General features: G+C 37.4%; 3 protein-coding genes across 3 annotated transcripts; 1 reads left to right on the top strand and 2 right to left on the bottom strand.

Annotated features, from left to right (window-relative positions):
• Positions 1-1,391: 1,391 nt before the first annotated feature.
• On the top strand, positions 1,392-4,309 carry CCM_02531 (Fungal specific transcription factor; the record flags this gene model as incomplete). The annotated part of the gene is made up of 5 exons (XM_006667683.1): positions 1,392-1,586; positions 1,659-1,886; positions 1,945-2,044; positions 2,105-2,603; positions 2,653-4,309. The coding sequence occupies 5 exons, from the start codon at positions 1,392-1,394 to the stop codon at positions 4,307-4,309; spliced, it is 2,679 nt and encodes an 892-aa protein (XP_006667746.1).
• Positions 4,310-4,824: 515 nt separating this feature from the next.
• On the bottom strand, positions 4,825-6,536 carry CCM_02530 (MFS phospholipid transporter Git1; the record flags this gene model as incomplete). The annotated part of the gene is made up of 4 exons (XM_006667682.1): positions 4,825-5,499; positions 5,555-5,949; positions 6,004-6,289; positions 6,396-6,536. The coding sequence occupies 4 exons, from the start codon at positions 6,534-6,536 to the stop codon at positions 4,825-4,827; spliced, it is 1,497 nt and encodes a 498-aa protein (XP_006667745.1).
• Positions 6,537-16,195: 9,659 nt separating this feature from the next.
• On the bottom strand, positions 16,196-17,779 carry CCM_02529 (DNA damage response protein Rtt109; the record flags this gene model as incomplete). Its single annotated transcript, XM_006667681.1, has 1 exon — positions 16,196-17,779. One exon carries the CDS (start codon positions 17,777-17,779, stop codon positions 16,196-16,198), a length of 1,584 nt encoding a protein of 527 aa, XP_006667744.1.
• Between the last annotated feature and the right edge of the window lie 117 nt (positions 17,780-17,896).

Here is a 17,896-nt window from a genome sequence, read left to right as displayed (position 1 = left end):
CGGTTCTGTCATTTGTGATGAAGTTCCGCCCCCCCTGTCCGCTGTGGACGGCGATCAGCCGGCGCTGCGGCGTTGCGGGCAGGCAGGCAGGCAGGGCTCAGGTGTGGCTTGGATGCGCCCCAGTGGGTAAAGTGATCTTGCAGACCCATGGTGGAGATCCGATGTCCGCCAGAAAAACGTTATGTTAAGATCGGTCAGTTGTCAGAAACGAAGGCGGCACGGCCGGGTACCTCGACCAAGATGCTTAATTCAGTCCATGTTTTGTGATTGCGGACTGAGTAGCCGAGTGCCGAGGCGGTATGCGTGCGCTACTATTACGCGGTACCAAGTGCCCGGGGTGCCTGCACGTTCGCTATGTTTTCCTGGTACCTTTTGTCTCTTGGCGCGCCATGTCTTTTATTTTAGGCGTGGCTGCGAGACATGAATGCGCCCTTACTACTGGATGGCCCAAAGCGTCGGATTACCAGCACAAGTGTCTACTCCGTATTAGGGTCTCATTGCGATGCATATCTGGTGTTCCATTGCACCGGCTCCCTTACCTCCCGTGCCACGACATTCTGCAGCGAGCATTCTCGGGTGCCTCTAAACCGTCGGGGAAGGATGGTGGCTGATGTGGAGGCTTTCGTCATTGTCATGATACTTCAGCCGTCTATCTTCTGTCTGTCTCTCTACAGGTACTAGTCATCTGTTTGCACAATACGGAGTACACGCTGTTTTCTGTCAGCTGCGAGGGTCCGTCTCTCTCTTGCCAGCTGCCACGTTGCATTCCGCCAGCTGCCCACCAAACGCTGACCTCACGGCCAGCTGCTTCCCCTCTCATCAGGCTAACGTATTATTGAAATATTGAAATAGTAATCCGGCGTTCAACCCCTCTTTTTGCTCTCGCTTCTCTCGCTTCAGCCCCTGTATCCCCTGTACTATCCCTCGTCCCGTCTGCCCAAGCTTCACTACCACAACCCGAGTACACAATTCAATACCCAATAAACTACCTACCACACATGCCTCCTAGCTCGCACACTATGACCTGACCTGATTAATGCAATTCTGTGGCTTTGGCAGCCATTCATGACTCACCACAAATTCACGCACTCCAAAATGTCCGTGTCTCGGTAGGTACGTACCGCGCCGCCCTCCTTACAGCCCATCTCCGGCCCCGTTCATCTGCGTCTTCCCTCGTCTCCGTCACCACCACCCCACATCACCACCCACAACACCATCATAGGGTTGCAAAGTGAGGCCTTGTTAACTAACGGCACCGCATTGCTTCAGGCCGTTGCTACCGCCACAGCGCATCCTTCTCTCACGTCTCCCGCTCTATATCCCCTTCCCCCCTCCCCGACATATCTCGGACTCCCATGTCCCTACCCAAGAACCATCCTTCATCACCCACCATGAGTTCCAACATTATCCTTTGCGAGACGGGCTATTATCGATCTGCCTGTGTCGAGTGCCAGCGCAGGAAGCAAAAGGCAAGTTTCGATGGCGATTCAAACACCCAGGCCCACGCGCCAACTGCCGATGCACCCCAGCCTCAATCTCCAACTCAACCGCTGTCCCGCCATTGCGCGACGTACTTCGCATTGCCCGTTGACATCCGGGAAATCTGCTTGCCCATCTAGAAACCCCCTGTCAATTGCCAGGTGCTAACACATTCTCAGTGCAATCGCGAATGGCCCTGCGATAGCTGTCGTCGCCGCAAGGTACCCGATGGCTGCCGCTACAATGAGACCACAGTCCCCGGAGACTCTTCCCATACCCTGGACAAGACAGACATCTTCCCAGATCACTCGTTCCATCGCACCAGTCTTCATGCAAGCGAAGGCCAAGTCCTCGAGGTCCTTGCTGAGCGTGCCTTTATCAACCTCGGCATCGACAGTGCTCCCAGTGTGAGAACCTCTATCAGCCTCTTTGCCTCTCATCATCTCTTTCTCACACTGTAAATAGGAAGATGCTCCTCCAGAACAGAAGCAGGACTTGGTCGAGCTTGGCTCCTCTGCCCAGTTTGACCGCATCATCGAGTTGCTTCCTCAGCGACAATTAATGGGTATTTCAACAGCCTCTATCATTCCTTGCACCATCCTTGCACCATCCTGACACCATCTAGACAAACTCATCCAGCTCTTTCTCAATGATGTCAATTTCCACTACTACATAATATACCCCCCCGTGTTTCTACAGGAATACCACATCTGGTGGGATCGTCGCGCTGACGGCAAGCCCACTTCTCTGCAATATACCTGTCTCATCGCAATGCTCTGCTCCTGCACTATCCAGCATGCTGCGGACGACTTGGAAAAGGCGGTTATTGCAGAGTACGGAGAGCATGTCCATCCCGTCTCTGAGAAAATGCATGCTGCCGTCCGTGAGTTATCTGGCGTTATTCCCGTCGGCCACTATCACATGGTCAATGTTCAGCGCTTGATCCATTCCTGTTACTGGTACAAGGCCGAGGCTCGTTTTGTGGAAGCCTGGCACGTTTTGAATCAGGCTATACTCGAGGCTAAGGAGCTTGAACTGCATATCGAGCCCAGGCCCGATACTGTGTCCGAGTTTGACCGTGAAATGCGTCGACGTCTGTGGTGTATCCTCGACACCTGGGACTGGTAAGTCATCAAATCTTAGACGAGTAGAACCTTGCTCACAAGGCAACAGGCAAATATCGTCGGGTCTGTCACGGCCCAAGCTCATTGACCGTGGTGGTTGTACCGCTGAGCTCCCCGAACTGACTCTCGAGCGATACGACCCTTCTCCCTTGGAGCACATGAAGATGCAGTCCCAGCTGACTCGCGAGCTTGCTTCACGTTTTGGCGCCCCCAAAAACATCATCTCAACTGAGGAAGTTCAGGAGTACAAGGTTATTATTCTTGCCTGGGTCCGCCAATTTCCTAAAATTTACGACTTTTACGACCCAGACACATCTAGAGACGACGTCCACCCTTGGATCTTTCCCCACAGATTCTATCTTTACACCATGGCCTGCTTGCTGATTTTAAACCCCATTCGCCATTACATGGTTAAATCCTACACCAAAGACTCTCCTCCTGATGAGCTCAGGTGCCGCGCCGATGGCCTGTTCTTTTCCCTCATTCTCCTCAAGACCCAGCGAAAATGGGTAGATAAAATCAACGGTAGAGATGGACGCCTGCACTTCATCGTCTTCTCCATTTTCGACACTGCCGCCATTCTTTGCACCGCTCTGGTCAAGGACCACGCAAACACCATTGAGAACAAGGGAGAAGTTTTGCACGCTATTGCAGAGTCTACGGCTATGCTCAAGGCTTTGGTCAACATCTCGGAAACGGCAAAGATGTCTCACGACATCTTGTACCGCCTCACCAAGAAGCTCAAGAAGCCCAGCGTCTCAAAAGATTCGGGCGATACAGGCCGTAAGCGCACAAAGCTGTTTGCTGTGCCGCCGTCGAAACATGCGTCAGCCACAGCCTCTGTGACCACTATCTCGATGAAACCTCACAGCACAGCGAACAAGGTTGTACCGCCACCTGTCCTCGCGCCTGTTCAGGCCGTTCCTTCTACCAATTCACCCACAAATACTTCTCAAACTTCTTCTGGAGCCTACGTCTCTCCCTCGCAGGGAAGCTTGGATGGCTATGACATCCCTTCATCTAACCTGGGTGCGTATAGAAACACATACAGCGACCCTCCGATGTATCACAACCATTCAGCCATGAATCCCTCGATGCCTGGGCATGTTAGTGGTGGCTCTGCTGCAGCACATACAATGCTGCAGCCCAACCCTCACATGACTGCGTCACAAATTATGCACCAACAAATACCACATATGACTGGAATACAAGACGTTAAAAGCCTATCACACCAGTCGGCTGTGTCGATGCCTATGTCCATGGCCGACCCTTCCTACTACCAGCCCATGCAGGCAGATATGCAACCCCCTATCGAGCCTAGCCGAGCCATGCACAACAGCAACTCTCAAAATAGCCCCCCGGTACAGACGCTCGGCTACGGACACCCGCTGCCGCCGCCGCCCGGCAATGGCATCTTCAATATGAACATTGCCGACGACGTGCCCGCCATCGCCAACCTCTGGGACGCTCCCGCAGGATCCATGGACCCCATAATCTCCTACTCCATCATGGGCCATACCGTGCCCGTCAACGTCGTGCCTCAGCCCCGCGAGCTCTACATTGGCGGCCAGCCACAAGAGCACATTGTTCCCGAGCTCAACCTCTCCAACCTCACCGAGGCTGAGATTGGCGGCCTTGCACCTCTGTGGAACTGGCACTCGAGCAACCTGTTCCCCGACCACGCAAGCAACGGCCCACCTGCATAAGTAGCGACCCCCTTCTGATCCGGAGCGGACCTCTTAGTTCTGCTTTGTATTGGTATATATATATGGTGTGTGTATCACTCCATGCGAGATCCTATAGATAAACAGTTGGTTAAGGAGGAAAGAAGCTGCCTAGCCCAGGGGACGAGGAGGACACCCTGACAGGGGTAGACGCTGCCACAGGCGACACGGCACATTGTCACGTACACAGGTGCACACACTATATCAGCAGGCGCCCGACCGCAACATAGCTATAGGATTCATCATCATCTTCCCTTTCGCATTATTACATAACACCCTCCATTATCACGCTACTAGTAGCTTTCTCTTATAGGGCGAGTTAGATAACAATATATACCGGTCTATTAATAAGGACTATCTATACCTTATATATAAGAGAAATATAGTAAATATTAGAAATATAAGAAATATAAGGAATATAAGAGATCTAAAAAATATCAGAAATATTAATAGAAACTATAATAGGCTATTTTAATCTAGTTTAGCTAGTTTATTTACTATTTCTTATCTGTATTTTCTATAACTATAGTTTCGGTCTTGTTGGAGCTTCCTAGACCAAGCTGCGTTGTATCCCAGCCCATACTCTCGAGGTAGGCGCGGAAGCGCTCGTCCTCGTTTGAGATGGTTTCCTGGCCGACTGTAGGCACCAAAGTCAGCGTAATGATGGCTGACAAAACGCACAGGCTGGACGCGACCCAGAATGGGTACTGGGCCGACTCGGTATTGTTGCCGCCGGCCTTGCTAATAAGAGGAAAGACCCAGGTGCCGACAAAGGCGCCAATCTTGCCGACGGCGGCGGCGATGCCATAGTAGCGTCCGCGGACACCCGTGGCGCACGTCTTGGCGGCCAAAAGACCAATGTTGTTGCCGGGACCAATTTCGCCGAGGGAGAGGAAGATGCCGTAGACAATGGCAAAGGCGGCAATGTTCTTGGATATATTGGCGTACACACCGGCCATGATGAAGCCGACGAGGGCCTGCGCCAAGACACCAAAGGCAAGGGCGCGCTTAGGACCGATCCAGTCGGAGATGAAGGCACCGAGAATAGAGCCGGGGAGGTAGAACAGGTTGATGACGGTGTTCCAGCCAAAGATCTGGGAGAGCGGTGCGTCTTTGCCGTAGATGCCGGATAGGATGGTGGAGGAGTAGATGCCGAAAGCGTAGACGGAGAACTGCGAGCTAGGTCAGTAGTGGTAAGGAGGAGCGAGCGAGGGGGGCAAGACATACGTTGTAGAGGAACCAGATCAGCGAGACGCAGAAGAGGCGGAAACCATAAAACTTGAAGACGAGGAGGTAGGGCGTGTGGTTCTCCTTGAAGTCTTCGGGCTCCTCGAGCTTAAAGCGGAGGTATAAGAGGACAAGGGGGAAGATGACGCCGACACCGAGGGCACAGCGCCACATTACTTCGAGGTTGCTGGTTCCGGAGGCAATGACAACTGGTGCGTGTAAGTAGGTGTATTTCATCTTGGCGGTGAAAAGCAACTCACAGGGCATAAAGGCACCAATGACGAAGCCACCGTTGATCATGGTATTGGTAAAGAGGATGAACCAGCGATGGCGCGTGCCCGCCTTGAGCTCGCCCGTCGACTCGGCCGCGCCGACACTGCCCGCCGGGTATTCACCTGTTTCCAAACGTCAGCCATTGTGCGCGCGCAGTCACGTAGGGGAAGGCAAACCTCCAATGCCGACGCCGACAAAGAAGCGCCAGGCCGTCAGCATGCTAAACATGCCAGCCGGGTCCTTCCAGTAAGAGCCGGTGGCGAGGGCGGTAAATACGATGAGGATAATGGTGGAGAGGGTCAGCGAGTTAGCGCGCGACCAGTGGTCGGAGAGGAAGCCAAAGGCCAGCTGGCCGACGACGATGCCGGCAAAGGCGATGCTGGCGACGGACTGGTGGGCGGAGGATTCGGTGTAGATGGCGCCGTATTGTCGAGTGAGGATGGTGTTGACCGAGCCAATAACCTGTTTTGCTTGTGAGCAGATTTGTTCTTGGTTGTATGGTGAAATAGACCATGTGCTGCTTCGAGGATGACAAGCCTCCGGGGAAGCGGGGGGTGTGGAAACGCACATTGTTGATGTAGCCATCGGAAAAGAGACCGGAACCGCAGGCAAAGACTGGCATCATGGTCTTTGTCCAGCTCTTTTTTTGAGGCGCATTGTTTTCCGCGTCGACTGTCGCCGGCTCGGGCTTCTTTCCAAAAGGAAACATGTTGACGAGGGTGACGGAGTCGAGATAGTCGTAATCTTTGCGGATCTTGAGAAGAATACTGAAGAGAAGGAAGAGAATGGAGAGCAAAGATGATGGTTAATAAAGGGAAAAACGAGAGAAAAAGAAACATTGCGTACTATAATATAAGTTTATAAGATGGCAACCACGACGGGTCACGACCCACTGACCAGGTGGTATAGCGTTTTCGCCTAGACTATTGTTTTTTTCATTCGTACCATACTATTAACGCTTTTTATTCATTTATTTCATTTATTTCATTACCATGCAGGTGACAAAAAAAAGGCCACACACATAAGTCTATACTCTATTATTAAGAAGGTTAAACTATAAAGAGGAATAACGGCATTATATAAGTATAAGTAAGATGAGTAAAATAAGAGGGACAGTTTGAACAAGGAAAATTAAAAAGAAAAAGAAGTTAATAAACAGTAAGAAAATAGTAAGAATAAGGAAGAGGTTAACGTTAGTGTTCCTGACGGCGGGTTATTTGTGTTATTTGTCCCCCAGGTGATCACCTGGATGCCCTGAAGAAAAGGCGCAAAACAGAAAGAAACAGAAAAAGACAAGAAAAAGCAAAGTTGACAATGTATGGAATATATTGGGCCGGGGTGCAGCGTTTCCCCATCCCCATTCCCCATGCGTACCCCCACGGGCGATTTTTCTTCTTCTTCTCGATTCCTGTACCTTGTGAGTATATTTGCACGTGTTTCCTTTTGTTGACCCTGTGCAAGCAGGCAACTTAAAGCTAGCCTCTTATTAGCTAGCGCGTAGGCAGGAGACCTACTTTTAAAGGCTATAGACCTATTAATCCTAGCTATTAAGGAAGGTAGTATTTATATTAAAGTTATCTAGATTATATTAATTCTTAAGAATTAAATTAATATTATTATTACTTTTATTATTATTTAAATATATTTTAATTTTAATATTAATTAATAATTATTAAAAATTATAAATAATTAAAATAAAAAAAAAGTAAATTAATTATAATTTCTTTTATATTACTTAAAATAAAAGATTACTATTTATTATAGCCTATAAAGATTATTTACTTTATTATTTATTATAAAAAAACTTCTTTTAAAGAACTTAATTAGAATATTTATTATTAAATTAATAATCTATATTTAACTTAAGACCTTTTTAAAAGGATTTATTAATAGAATAAGCCTAATTTTTATTACTTATTAGTATTAAATATAATAATAAATATACTTTTTATTAAATCTAAAAGCTAGAAAATAAAAAAAATAATAAATAACCTAAGAGAATTCTTAAAATCTTTATTCTTAGTAAATAATAATAACTAAGATTATTAAAAAGCTTATTAAGAATATAAAACCTTAAAATATTTATTATTAAGCTAGTCTTAAAGAATAATAAATAGGCTAAGAATAAAAAATAAAAGTACTATAAAACTATTATTATTAAACTAATTCTATAGTATAATAAAAACTATAATAAAAAGATAAATAAAAAACTAGTTATTAAAGATTAACCTAAATATAGTAATAAAAAAGGATTTAAATAATATAGTTATATAAATATAATTATATTTTAAAATATTAAAATAGAAATATTAATTCCTTAATAAAACTCTTTTTATTTTTTAAAAAAAGTTTAAAAAGTAATAATTAGCTATATTTAGTAAGCTTAGCTAATATATTAAAAAAGAACTTTATAATTTTCTTTAAAGTAAAAGTATCTATATATTAATTAGACTAGGTATTAAGATATAGAACTAACTAGTAAAACTATTAAAAATAGAAAGGCTATTAAAATAGCTAGAAAAGAATAAAGATTACCTAAATTATATTAAAATACTATAAGCCTTTATAATATACTACTAACTAATAACCTTAACTTTAACTAGAAGACTTATTAATAAATAGGTATAAAAACTATTCTATTTAAGACTTTAATAAAGGTAAGAATTAATATAAAAAGAATAAAATTATTAAATAAAGGAATATATATTATAATACTCTAATATATATAATTTAAATCGAACCTAATTTAATACCTATAATTATAAGGAACCCTAGTAATTAGGGGACTATATACTATTAGTAAAGCTAGTACTACTAGTATTAGATATATAGTAGCTAAGGATTTATAGTAAGTATAAATTATATAAGATAACTAATTAGCTATAAGATAGAGGGGTGCCTAGAGTTAACCTAAGAAGGAATTAGTTATAAGATTAGTAAGACCTATATATAAGTTAAGCCTAAATTAAGACCCTAAGTAGACTTATAGGAATAGGACTATCTTATATAAGTTTTAATTAGTATTTAAATAGTATTTAAACTCTAATTAAAAGGATAGGTTATCCTCCTTTTAGTTATTATAAAATAAGGGGGATATTTCCTAGAAGGAAAAAAGGGATAAGCTTTAGTCTTAATAAGTAATATAACCTACCTTTTTCCCTTCTTACTTTTCTATCTAATCTAACCTAACTATTATATATATATCTTAACTAGGGAAATAAAGGTATATAAGAAGATTTAAATAAATACCTTATAACTCTAGAATTCCTTAGAATCCTTAAAGACTAAAAAGGTAATTATTAAACCTTAATTATTAATAACTATAATAGTAAATATCTTATAGCTAATATTAAAAGTAGTTATTAAATCTTAATTATAAATAACTACTTTATTAACTATTTAATAATAAATACTATAGTTAAAAGTAAAGAATATATACTTTATAGAATAGTTAAAAATAACTATTTTTAAGGCTTAAGATATAATAAAAATAGTTACTAATAACTATTTAAATAATAATATACTAGCTATAATCTAGGTTAATATAACCCTAGTTATTATAACCTAACCTATAATTAACTAAGATTTAATTTATATTAAAAAGATTATAATTCTTTTTAGTTAAAGATAAATATCCTTTATAAACTAGTTAATCTTAAAAAGAACTTCTAAAATACTAAAAAGTTCTCTAGAAGCTATAAAGATAACTTCTTTAATATTAAATTCTACTTATTCTTTAATAAATATAAAAGGTTTAAGATCCTAAAAGATATATTTAATTAAATATTCTTTATTATATTAAGAGATTAAGCCTAGAACTTCTATATTATAAACCTTATTAATAAAAGTATAAAATTTAAGAAGCTTATTATAAATATTAAAGTATATTTTAAGCTAGTTATTAAGATTAATAAATACTATTAAAAATAGCTAGCCTTTTCCTTTATAAATATAATAAAAAAAAATAATAATAAAAGTATAACCTATTATTTAATAATTATAACTAATAGAATATAAAGTCTATATTAAAGAATATTTAATAGCTAATTATATAGCTTTTAAGACCTTATATAGACCTTTTAAATAGTAATTTAAAGTATCTTAGCTTATACCTTTATATTATTTAAGCTAGCTATAAATTTTAAAAAGTTATTAGTTAATATTTAATAATTAATTATTATATATAAATAAATTAATAAGCTCTTTATAAATATATTTTTTATAAATTATAAATTTAAAAGTAATAATAATAATAACTATAATTAAAACTAACTTTTTAATTATTATTAATAATTATAAAAAAAGAATAACTTTTATAATAAAAATAATTAAAAAAGCTAACCTTTAAAGAAGTACTTTATTTATAAAAAAAAAGATATTAATTAATTAACTACTTTTAAAAAGAATATAAAAAGGCTAAAAGAAAGTAGTTTAATAAAAATTACTTAAAGCTATTAACTATTAAAAGATACTAAGTATTCTTAGCTAAGATTAAAGGTATTAAAGAAAATAAAGAGATTAATAATATCTAAAAAATAATTAATTAATTCTATATAAATATAGATAATTAAAATAAAGAAAAAAAGATAAATAATAAGAATAAAGGTAAATAGTTAGCTTATAACTTAGTATTAACCTTCTTTATAATAGAATACTTTATAGTAATAAAAGCTAAGCTATTATTAAAAGATATACTAGCTAAGTTAGCTAATAATACTATTTATTACTTTTATATTAAAGAAAACCCTATAAAATAAAGAGATTATAAAGATAGCTAAGTCTTTATTTCTAAAGAAAGATACTTATTAGGTATCTTTAAAAGTATCTTACTTAATATAGAAGTAGCTAGTTAATTTAGTATTAATATACTATAAATCTAAGTATTAATAAAAATTATACTAATAATCTAAATTAAATAAAATAATAAAATTAGGAAGATAATATTCTTTAGTAAAATAAACCTAATTATATTATTAGATATTATTAAGCTATAAATAGTAATTAAGGATCTTAAATTCTAAATCCTTTTAATATTAACCCCTTTCTTAATATTCCTTAAAAATATAGATTAACTTAATATTTAGTTTAATAACCTTATAAATATCCTTATTAAAAGTAATATTATTATCCTAATAATTAAGTAATAAAGGCACCTATTTTAGCTATTAAGCCTAGCTTTAGTAGTAGCTTTCTACCTTATAGAATAAAAGCTTAGGTAGCTATATTAAAGATTTAGCTACCTATTAGCTTATTATTTAAATAATATTTTAAAGTATATTAATAAAGACTTTAATATTAATACTTTAAAGAAGATAATAAAAATATATAAAAATTACTAATTAAACTAAAAAGCTTTTAGCTAATTCTACTTTATAATTAAAAATAATTATAAATTTAACTATAAAATTATAATAAATATTTATTATATTAATAGTAAGCTAGTTCTTTATATTATTAATTTAATAATAGCCTTTTAAGCTATAAGATTTCTTTAAAACTAAGATTAGAAAATAAAGAATATATAGAATATAATTCTAGAATACTAGATTAATATATATATTAACCTATTTAATTAAATTATTTATAATACTAAAAAGAACTTTACTTTTATTAAATTTAAATACTATATAAATAACCTTTATATTTAAATCTAGGCTATCCTTATTAAGGTTTATAATAATATAAAAAAGGTAGAAAGGTATTATAATATTCTTTATTAAGTATTTAAGGTTATTAAAAATAATATTAATAATATTATAAATAAATATTAAATCTTTTAAATAGCTATTAAAGCTATTAATAATATAGTAAGTCTAAATAACCTTATTTTAATATTATTAGTTTTTAATATATACTCCTAAATATCCTATTAATTACCTCTTTATTTAAATACTTATAAATAAGGTAAAGTAATTTAAAAAGTAATAATAAAGGTCTATATTCTTTATTAAAAATATTAAATTAAAAAGGTATAAATTTAAAAAAATAGGCTAAATATAAGCCTTCTTTATTAATTACCTTTATAATTAAATATCTTTATATAATATAAAAAGAAAGAATAATAAGGCCTATTTAAAATAGTAATAATAAAAAGTAAAACCTATATTATTAAGATACTAAAAGGACTATTAAAGTTCTATTTAGTAGTAGTTTATCCTTTTTAAAAGGATAAGATAAAGAAAGAAGGGATAAGAAAGATTAAGGTAGAATATAAAAAGGGGGGTAATAAAGGTAAAAGTAAAGTATAAAGAAGGTTTAAAATAATAACTAAGAACCTCTTTAAAAATAAGAATATTAATAAAGCCTTATTAGTACTACTAAGGTATAACTAGGAGGTTATTATTATATAGTCTAGCTAAGAAATTATAGAATTAAAAGACTAGGTATCTTTTAGTAATATTATAAGCCTAGCTTTTAATTAAGACTTTAATAAAGGCTAAGCCTTTAATAAAAATACTATAAGCTTAACTCTTAATTAAGATATTAATAAAGATTAAGCTTTTATTAGTAGTATTAAAGAATTTAAAGGTAAAAGGAATAAAGAAAATAACTTAGTAAGATTAAAGTTAATATATATTATTAAATATAATAATTAAACTAAATACTAAGTAATAATTCTTACTAATATCTAATCCTACCGCTAGCCTAGTTTAGCTAATAATAGATAATAAAAGGTTTTTAAGCTAAAAAAAAGGGAAATTTTATTTAGCTATATAGTCTAAACCCTTTTAAAAGGGATAAGATTATAAAAGGGGGGGTAAAAAAGATAATAATAAAAAGATTATTAAAATTAATAAAAAATAAATTAATAAAGAAATATAAAACCTATTTAATAAATATAGAATTTAAAAGGTATATAGATTATTTAAATAATAAAAGTAGTTATAAGATCTTTATAATAAAAACTATAAATAAAGAAAATATTATATACTTTAAAGTATATCTTTTTATAAAAGAAAAAAGTAATTATAAACTAGTAGTTAAATTATATAAAGCTAGAATTATTATAATACCTAATATATTATTTAAATAGTTAAATAAGGTAGAAATTAAAAGCCTAATAATTATTAGTATATTTAAATTTATAGAATTTAACCTTAAGGTTTATAAAGGTATATAAATTTTTAATTTAAGGCTTATTAATAAAGTTAAAAGTAAAAGAATTAAGAAGAAGTATAAAAAGTCTAAAATAGTAATTTATAGCTTTAATAATTAAGATAAAGCCTTAATTTTAATAGTATTATTTATAATTTAATAATTAAACTAGAGAATTATTATTATTATTATTCTTTTAATTATTAAAAAAAGAAATAAAAAATATAATAAAATAAAGAATATTAGGAAATAAATCTAATTTAAAGATATTATCTAGGTATATACTTAATTAAAGATAATACTAAATAGAATAATTCTAATAAAACTACTAAAGTAACTATAGTATTAATACTTATAAGGTATAATTATAATAATTTTAAGGCTTCTTTATAGTATTCTAGAATTAAGTAATTATTAATATATAATATATTTAAAGTATCTTTTTAAATAGCTAAATATAACTACTTTAATATTTAACTTATACTTTTTTATTTTAAATAAAGAGGAATTTAAGATTATAAGCCTTTAAATAAATAATATACTTATTTTAAATAATAAAGGCTTTATTAAAAAAGAAAATAAAGATATATTAAAGATAGGTATTATTATAAAGCTAAGAAATAATCTAATAATAAAAAACTTATTATTTTTTAATAATTACTACCTAGACCTTAAGAAAGATAGTATAATTATTATAAGCTAATATAAATAAAGGAAGAAATTAAAAATACTCTTAACTAAAGAAGAGTATACCTAATAAAGAGCCTAAAGAGTATATATTATTAGTATTTATTAGCTAAAAGTAGTATTTAACCTTTTTATAGTTATATAATAATAATAACCTAAAAAGGAAGATTTTAAAAAGCTAGAAATAAGAATTTAATAGTAAATAAATAATTAAGAAAGAGGTATTTAATATATCTTAATAGACCTTAAAAAAGTAAAGATATTTATCTTTATTAATAGATTATTTACTAATAATAAAGATTTAAGCTTTTAAATAGATTATATTATTATAATTAATAATAAAGAATAAATTAATAATAATAAATTTATATTTAAAAGAAATATTATTACTTAAAGCTTAATAAAGTTAAAAAGAATAATAAAATTAACTTTAATATTAAAATTATATAGTATAGTTATAAAAATAAATATAAAATATATTATTAGTTTAATAATTAATATAATTATAAAAGAATTAAATATCTTAAAAATCCTAATAATTATTTATATTAACTCCTTATTACTATATAAATACCTTATTAAGCTTAAAATAATTAAAAAAAAATAGCTAATAATTAATATTATAGCTTTTTATTAATTATATAAAAAAAGAAAAGTTTATAAATTATAATAAATTAATAATAATAATATAAACTAATTAATATTATAATAAAAGTATTATTAAATTAAGTAATATAAAGTCTTATTAAATTAAATAAGTTAAATATATAAATAGAAGAATAGGTAGAATATAAAAATAAATTAAAAAAAGTAAATTATTAAGAGATTAAGGTATTAAGGAAATTATTAAAAGAAAAGTATATATATAAAGAGAAAAGAAGGCTTTAATTAGCTAAGAAAGGCTTAGAATAAAAAAATAAAGCTTTAATATTAATAATACTAAAAAGAATAGCTTTTTATTATATTTTTAAGTAAATTAGGCTTACTTATAAAGCTATAAAGAAAAAGAGTATAAGTATTAACCTTATATAAGTAAATAACTTAAAACTAGCCTTTTATTAGCTAATATATAGGTAGGAGACTTACTTTTAAGGGCTATAAACCTATTAATCTTAGCTATTAAGAAAGGTAGTATTTATATTAAAGTTATCTAGATTATATTAATTATTAAGAACTAAATTAATATTATTATTGCTTTTATTATTATTTAAATACACCTTGATTCTAATACCTTTAAAAACGACATGTTCGTAAAGAGCAGGCTAGAGCGGTGGTTGCGGTCCGGTCCACGACAAGCTAGTGACTAGGTAGGTAGTGACGCATCTCGGCAAGACATGGGACGAAAAAAAAAGAGCCAAAAGTCTCGGCTGATTATAGCCCCCAAAATCCAAAATACCAGCCAAACAGCCAAAGCACCCCCACTCCCCGAATTCCTGGCTTTGGATGTTGCTAGTTATGTGGTGTCCCAAAGTTACTGAGGTGCAAAATGTCGCCTGGTGAAGTCAATAGTGGTTTATAGCCGCGCGCCGGGCGGTTGGATTGCCTCTTGGCTGTTCTTCGAGCCCATTGTTAGTTAGTGTACGGACATTTAATATTTATTGAAATATGCAAAGTTCCCACAACCACAAGAACAAGTTCCCTCTGTTGCGCCTTGGCGGACCCTGCAAGGACAGGGGCCACTCGGCGACAGTGAAGAGTGGAACATTGTACATAATTTATTAGTTGGGTTGGCAGATAGCCGCGAACTAGCATACCTAGCCGTGTACGAACGTAGTATATCTCGTCATTGTTCTCGTCCCATCGGACCATTTTCTGGCTTCTTGTCTCAGTGATCCATACTCGCGTCTATCTCGTCAAGTTTATTCCATGAAGCGAGAACAAGCGTCCAAAACATCCCAACAGAGTAACTACATGATACAGAGCACGCACAGCGGTCCCCTCTTCAGCTACTACCACGAGCGCGCACCCAACGAAAACCCACTGACATGACCGACAACGCGCTAGCACGCCAAGCTTCTCGGCATCAGCAGCGACCGCCGACGACCGAAGAAAATACACGATAAATAGCGGCCCGAATGCAGCAAAATCACCGAAATGTGCCGTGGGTGTGTGGCTTGCCGTTTCCGCTAGTCCTGGTGGTCTCTGTCTCAGGTGGCTGGCCGTAGCCACGGCCTAGCCAGCCGAATCCTGCCCACGTTTGGCCGCAATGGCGACAAAAACCCAATGAAGGAAAATTATTGTCACTTGGTAGTGAGAGACTGGGAAACGTGCTGTGGCTTGAAAATCCACTCAACATGATTGTGGTGCTTATCGATGTTCTTGTCTGGGCCATCTCGCGATAACCAGACCTCCAAGACACAGGGTATGTTATCCCCTGGAAACCGCGTTGGCCACGTTGGTCCGTCGATTCGCTGTTCGTTGTTTTCAAAGGGGCACGACGGTGGCCACTTTCCGATCATGACAAAATCTGGAGTGGCAGTGACATTGTGTCAAGTCGTCCCTGTCTCTACTGTTGATACACGTGCGCCATCATACAATACAAACAACAGCCAACATCTATCCCATCAACGAGGCCGTACACACCTGTTACGCCTTTTGCTTCTTGCGTACCAGCCCGGCAGAGAGGACCTGGACAGGCGCCTCCTCAGGCGCCTCCGGCTTGTTCTTTTTCCTCACAAGTCCTGCGCTGAGCGTAGTAACACCAGCGTCCCCTGCTGGCTCCGTCGCGTCCGCCGCGGCCCTCTTTCTCTTCACAAAGCCCGACAAGTTATTCACCGCCCCATCTCCATTCTCCGTCACCGCCGCGGGAACCTCCATCGTGCCCGTCACGTCGTAGCCCCAGGCACTGCCCATGGCCACCTCGCTAACCCACCGCCGCGTGCTGCCCGCCGCCTTGTCCAGCGTCGCAAAGTCGAGGTGCAGCAGCAGTTCCACGATGCGCCTGTACGCGCCCTCGCTGACGACACGCTCGCCGCGGCCGCCCGTCGGCCAGACGTAGTGTGGCGTTGACACCGGACACCGCGCTAGCATGTAGTTTTTCTGCTCCGTCTTGATGCGCGGCGGCCGCGTGATGATGACGCCACGTAGCTTCTTGGCCTTCTTCTTCTTCGTCTTGACCTGCGTGCGCGTCGAGGCGGCCGCAGCCGACTGGGCAGGCGGGCCAGCGCGGCGCGGCGTGTCTGACCCGGTGCGAGGCCCGCCACTCTCGGCCGCGTCGTCATCAAACACAACCCAGATGAAGCCCGTCAGGCGGCCGCTGGAGCACTCTTGTCGAAAGGCCATCATTTCCCAGAACAAATCGAGCGTCTTGGCGCTCTTCCACGTGCCGGTCTTGCGCATACCGCCCGACTGCGCGGCCTCCTCGTCTAGCTCATCCCTGAACCGCGACTTTGGGTCGTCGGGGTAGCGGGGAATCAAGCAACGCGGTGGTACCGAGTCAAACTCCTTTGTATAGTGTGATATTCTCTCGAGAGGGTGTGTGAGTGACCACGAGGGCAGCTGTGCGCGAGGCAGAAACGCCCTCGTCTCGTATTCATCCAAGCCCGGCACGACAAGATAGCCCCTGACGCTGGCCCAAGGCGCCAAGTCTCCCTCGGGAGGTGTCTCTAGTAGCGGACTGAGGACGCGGCACCACCACTTAACCAAGCCGCGGTCGTCCAAAATGTGCTTTCCACTATTCTTGACACTTCCCGGGAAAAGGTACTGCGATTGCGCGCGGGCAAACAGGCTGACAATGAATTGTTTATCCTTGCGTCGTCGATTTTCCACCAGATGTGACAGAAATGCACCGCAAACCTCCCGAATGGGGCTTGGTGTGCCCTTGGGGAGCCTCAACAAGTTCAAGTATCCAGTCGAGTCGGCTTTGGAGACGAAGAGGGTCGTTGTATGCATGGTCGAGTAGAGGAGGACCTCGATGCCAAAAACGAGAACATCTTTTGGCTCCTCGTCCGCGGCAGCAGCACCGTGCTCGTCGGGCGTTTTGATGGACACGGCCAGAAAGTGGCTCTCGCAAAAAGTCCGGTCGGGTCGTTGGTTGGGCGGCGCAGAGTACAGGGCTGCGCTCTTGGTTGGTGGCGTGGAGAGATGAAAGATGGTGAATTGGCGAACTTTGGGCAGAATAGACCCTAATTTGGCTCGCAGGCCATTATCTGGATGCTCCTTGGTTGACATTTTCGTCTGACTCTAGAAAATGTGTAAATGGTTGAATACTGAAGTAGTTACTGTTGAACAAGGGCAGTGAATGAGCAGGGTGGGAAACGCGTTTCAATTAAGCTTGTACGCGACGTC

This window comes from Cordyceps militaris (genome assembly GCF_000225605.1).
Source record: "Cordyceps militaris CM01 unplaced genomic scaffold CCM_S00002, whole genome shotgun sequence".
In the NCBI taxonomy this organism is placed as follows: Eukaryota; Fungi; Ascomycota; class Sordariomycetes; order Hypocreales; family Cordycipitaceae; genus Cordyceps; species Cordyceps militaris.
Note: the sequence above shows the minus strand (reverse complement) of the source record. Positions and strands in the feature narration are given on the sequence as shown.